Raw genomic sequence first — 5,178 nt, 5'->3', positions numbered from 1 at the left:
GACATACAATAAGCTGAAATGTCTTCGCTTTGATAACGAGAGAGAGTATACCTCTAAGGAGTTTAAAACATATTGTATAAAATATGGAATTCGACATGATAAGATAATATTTGGAACTCCGCAACACAATGGTGTGACTAAGAGAATGAATTACACCATTGTAGAAAAGGTGAGATGCATGTTGAAGATGACAAAGTTGCCAAAATAGTTTTGGGAAGAAGCAGTTCGCACAACTTGCTATCTCATAAAATGTTACCATATGTTCCTTTGAAATTTGAAATACCAGAAAGATTATGGTCTAAGAAGAATATTTTATACTCACATCTAAGAGTTTTGGATGAAAAGTATATGTGCATATTCCATAGGAACAAAGATCCAAATTGGATGATAAAACAATTCCATGTATTTTCCTTAGATATTGAAATGAGAAATTTGGGTACAGATTATGAGATCCAAAAAAGAAGAGAATTGTCAGGTGCAGAGATGTAGTGTTCTTCGAGGGTTAGAATGAGATAAATCTGGAAATCAATGAGAATTTAGAGAGTTGATGAGTCCATAGAACTCATACCAATTCCTTCACATGTACTTTTAACATAACAAATGAAGATGAACATAATGAAGAAGCCACATAGGAAATCTCTAACATGAATGGTAGTAATGATGATGAAATTGTTTATGATGCTCCTGAATAGGAGGGCAACATTATCAAGAGGAGCCAGAAGAGCTCCAAGTAAGAAGGTTTTAAAGATAGTACCAACCTTCTAAAATATACCCTTCTTCAGAGTATATCCTATTGGCATAAGAAGGAGAGTCATTGCAAGAAATGGGCACATATGAGCTGGTGAAACTTCCTATGGTCCAAAAGACATTGAGAAACAAATAAGTGTTAAAACTAAAGAGAGATAAAAATGGAGAAATTATGAAATACAAAGCCCGACTGGTTGTAAAGAGTTTTGGACAAAAACAATGCATCAACTTTGAGGAGATTTTCTCACCAGTGGTAAATTTGACTTCTATTCATACAGTGTTATGTCTAGTAGCTATCTTAGATCTTGAGCTTGAGCAACTTGATGTAAAACTGCATTTCTTCATAGTGACTTGGAAGAAGAGATATACATGGTGAAAATAGAGGGATTTGAAGTGAAAGAAAAATAGAACATGGTTTACAAATTGAAGAAGAGTCTATGCAGTTTGAAACAAGCTCCGAGACAGTGGTACAAGAAATTTGAGTCTTTTATGATGAGTCATGGGTACCAGAGAACAGAGGTAGATTTGTGTTTTTACTTCAAAAGATTTTCTAATGAAAAGTTTCTAATCATTTTACTTTTTGTTGATGATATATTGATTGTAGGACATCCTACTTAGATAATAGTTATGTTGAAGAAAGAGATTTCCAAGATATTTGACATGAAGGACATTGGTCAAGCACGTTAAATATTAGGCATTCAGATTACTCGTGACAAAAAGGCCAAGAGACTTTGGTTGTCACAAGAGAAGTACATTGAAAGGGTGCTTGAGAGAGTCAAAATGCAAGGAGAAAAGGAAGTAAGTTGTCCACTTCTATCCATTTGAAATTAAGCAAGAAGATGTGTCCATCAATAGAGAAAGAAAAGGATGAAACGTCAAGTGTGTCATACTCCTCAACTGTAGGGAGTTTGATGTATGCAATGGTTTGCACTAGGCCAAATATAGCGCATTTAGTCGGCGTGGTAAGTAGATTCCTCTATAATCCAGGAAAACAACATTGGGAATCAATGAAGTGATATGTGTTTACTTTTGCAAGGGGAGCCATGTCATTGTAATTCAAATTGCAAAAATGTGTGGTTTTGTCAACAACATAAACATAATACATTGCAGCAGCTGAAATTGGTAAGAAGTTATTGTGGGTGATTAGATTTCTCCTAGAGCTTGGTATGTAACAAAAAGATTCAAGTGTTTCTGTTATAGCTAGAGTGCCATAGATTTGAGCAAAAATACTACATATCATTCTAAAACTAAGCATATTGATGTGAGATTTTATTGGTTAAGAGATGTAATAGAAAATCAACAGATGAAGCTGAAGAAAATCCACACGGATAAGACCCGTCAGACATGTTTGCGAAGATAGTTCCAAAAGACAAGCTCGAGCTCTGTTGTCGGCTTGTCGACATGAATACCAAGTGACGACTTGAACATCGGTGTGCCTCTCTTTGTGGGCTGGAGGGGGATATTGTTGGGCCTTGTGGGTTTAAACCAATTATTAATTAAACATTAATCCTAAGAATGTTATTAACTCTATTACTTCTAGAAAGAGAGAGCATTCTTCTAAGAGATCATAAATTGATCTCCTAGAAGAGAAGAAACAAAGAAAGAAGAAGAGAAGGAGAAAGAGCAATCTCCTTACCTTTATCACCTTAAGGTTCTAATTTCTTTTTGTCTTATATTTATATTATTTGGGTCTGAATGAAATTGAATTTTTTCTGTATATATACCTCAAGTTTAGGATTAAAGTTGAGAAAAACATTTATATCCGTTTCTGGTTGATATAGTGATATTTTGCCGGTTGGCCCCGTGTTTTTTACCTTTCAGGTTGAAAGGATTTTCAACGTAAATCTGTTGTTGTTTATTATTGTTCTTGATCTCTTATTTTAATTTAAATAACCTGTGCATTTATCCATCTCACATCAATTGATTACAATAGAAAAATATTATTGGTTTCAAAATTTCTAATTGATTATTTAGTCCTAGTCCATAACTTTGTAAATGGTATAGCCACCACAGTTTTATTCTGAAAATGTTCCACTTTCCCTCCTCCCCTTTAGTTCTTTGCTTCTATTACATACTTTTTCCAAGATACATAATGTAATCTTATTACCCCATTATTTCGCTAGCCCCTAAGGAGAAGTTAATGATCCTCTCATTATAGTGATCAAGATTTCATGTTTGGAATGAGCTGGAGTCCCATTAGTTAATTCTTTCTTTCATTATTTGATGATACTGATTCTTTCAAACCCAAAACAGTTCCATATGATCTCTCTCAATGACTATATATACCTCAAACAACCCATGCACATTCTTCAAGATTAGCATCAAGTACTCTATTAACAGTAAGGGAATCTAAATACACAAATGAAATGAAAATGTTAATAAAGGTACAACCACAATCACAATCATCAATACAGATATATAATCCATACAAGGCTACTATGTACTATCTCACTTTCCTAAAAATAAAAAAGTTGAGTAATGTATCAGCAATGATTCAAAGATTTGGTACAAACTTGTAATAGGCAACTAATCTTATAACACATAACTGGATTGTACGTAGAGCGAGTACCACAACACACATTCAGAAAAAGAAAACTAAACAAGGCAAATCTACATACTTTCTATTCAAACATTTATAAATCTTCACAACCTTAATAATCTATATAAGATCATTTAGCTTTCTTCTTAACCTTATTTGATCAAATCGCAATGGGTCAACAACCTGCAATTATAAGACACATGATTAATTATGAAAAAAACATGATATATGTAGAAGGAGGAAAATCAATGTACACCTCAGCCTTAATTATGTGATGAACCTTGTTACCCACTCCAGTGGAAATGTAGTTAATAACATCAAGCCCTTCTTCTTCTTGAAACATTTTCATGAGATTAGATAGAGAAAAATTCCCATCTTCTCCAAATACACTAGTGATCAGAATTTCCACCCCGCTATGTGGGCTCACTGTAACTATGGAGCTAGTGATGTGAAATCTATCATGATTTGCTATGGATCTAGATTCGATAGTCATGCCTGCACCCGATTGTTTCCTTAGATCGTTCCTCTTGTCTTCCAATTCCTTGATGCTCTTCTTTAGGTTCTTTACATATTTAGTTGTTTCTTGCATGTGATCTGATATAGACCTTTTACCCTTAAAAATCATCAACAAACAACAATCCATCATCTATGCCACAAAATCACAATACTTGAACCTAGTTTATTTAGACTTTTTGTTTTGAAAACTAATAAACTTGGTAAAAGAACAAAATAAAAATCATTGACAGAAAAGGAACTTGTAAAATAGGTCAAGGTTATAAAAAAAACTTAACCTAACATGTATCATGGATCGATCCGGATGCCCTTGAATTCTTCTAAATATTTATATTGGTTCTAATTGTGTAGGGTTAATTACATAATTCTTGATAAATGGGAGTTAGAGAAATGAAAGATACTAACAATCGAGTTTAAGACCTTGATGTGTTCAGGTGGGAGAAGCATGAAGAGAGATGAATAAAGTGAGTTCATTTGTTGCCTTCTTTGTCTCTCGACATCTCTGTGGGAGATTTTTTTCTGGTTTTGATGATCATCACACACTTCCCAGCTACCAGCTTCTTCCTCAGCTGATTTGGTCGATTTTCGAATCTTTTTGGTAGTGGAAGTGGACATTATTCTTGAGGAAATGAGAGTATTAAAGTGAAGATCAGAATAAGGGGCCAGAAGATCTTGATGAAGGATTAGGTTTTGATTTTGGAGATTAGAATTAATGGTGGTGGGAGATGGGAGTTGAAACACCAGCTCCTTACTTCGTTGTAAAGGGAACATGATCTTCAGAAGAAGATATGAGAGAGAGAAAGAGATATAATTATGAATAAAATGAAGCATTTTTCTTGATTAAATATACAAATTAAGAAGCAAATACAGCTATAATATTTTAGGTTTACATGGCCAGGTGTCAAGATTCCAGCAATATCTCTATAGACACACGAAGGAGGGATAAGGGATATGTACGATTTATTATTTTATTTTTTTGTTATATTAATAAAGTAGCTGATGTCACAGCTACTTTAAATAATTACAATAATTATTTTTCTAATTATTATTTATCCTTTCAGCTAAGACATGGTTTTTCTCATTTTATAATTTTTTTTTGGAATTTGAGACTGGTTTTAATTATGCTTTGAAACATAATCAAATAGCTAGCTACAAACTATACCAATTTTATATTTCATATAAGTTGGATCATAATGTTAAATTTATTTATTAAATAATAAAATATATTAACTTGGTAAAATATATCAATTTTATTTAAAATAAAAGAAATGTCAAAGCGAGACTCTAAAATTCTAGAAGTTGTTATATCAACCCATTTTTCTTTTGATCTTCAAATTGTTTTAAATATTTTAATTATTTGACCATTCAAACAAATCATA

The 5,178-nt window shown here is 32.8% G+C and overlaps 1 protein-coding gene across 1 annotated transcript; it reads right to left on the bottom strand.

The window, feature by feature from the left end:
* Positions 1-3,099: 3,099 nt before the first annotated feature.
* On the bottom strand, positions 3,100-4,741 carry LOC124936890 (transcription factor bHLH118-like). The gene is made up of 3 exons (XM_047477421.1): positions 4,220-4,741; positions 3,543-3,899; positions 3,100-3,469 (listed from the first exon to the last, which is right to left on the bottom strand). The coding sequence occupies exons 1-3, from the start codon at positions 4,628-4,630 to the stop codon at positions 3,407-3,409; spliced, it is 831 nt and encodes a 276-aa protein (XP_047333377.1). The 5' UTR covers positions 4,631-4,741; the 3' UTR covers positions 3,100-3,406.
* Between the last annotated feature and the right edge of the window lie 437 nt (positions 4,742-5,178).

Source organism: Impatiens glandulifera, chromosome 4 (genome assembly GCF_907164915.1).
Source record: "Impatiens glandulifera chromosome 4, dImpGla2.1, whole genome shotgun sequence".
NCBI classification, from domain to species: Eukaryota; Viridiplantae; Streptophyta; class Magnoliopsida; order Ericales; family Balsaminaceae; genus Impatiens; species Impatiens glandulifera.
This window is presented reverse-complemented; position numbering and strand designations above follow the sequence as displayed.

What these genes read in the sequence shown, in the direction of transcription:
- LOC124936890 (XM_047477421.1), bottom strand. Translation starts at nt 4,630, where the DNA reads ATGCTTCATTTTATTCATAATTATATCTCTTTCTCTCTCTCATATCTT. An exon ending in TCCCACCTGAACACATCAAG is followed by an intron (nt 3,900 to 4,219) that starts GTCTTAAACTCG and finishes ATGATTTTTAAG; the next exon opens with GGTAAAAGGTCTATATCAGA. An exon ending in ATCACATAATTAAGGCTGAG is followed by an intron (nt 3,470 to 3,542) that starts GTGTACATTGAT and finishes TTATAATTGCAG; the next exon opens with GTTGTTGACCCATTGCGATT.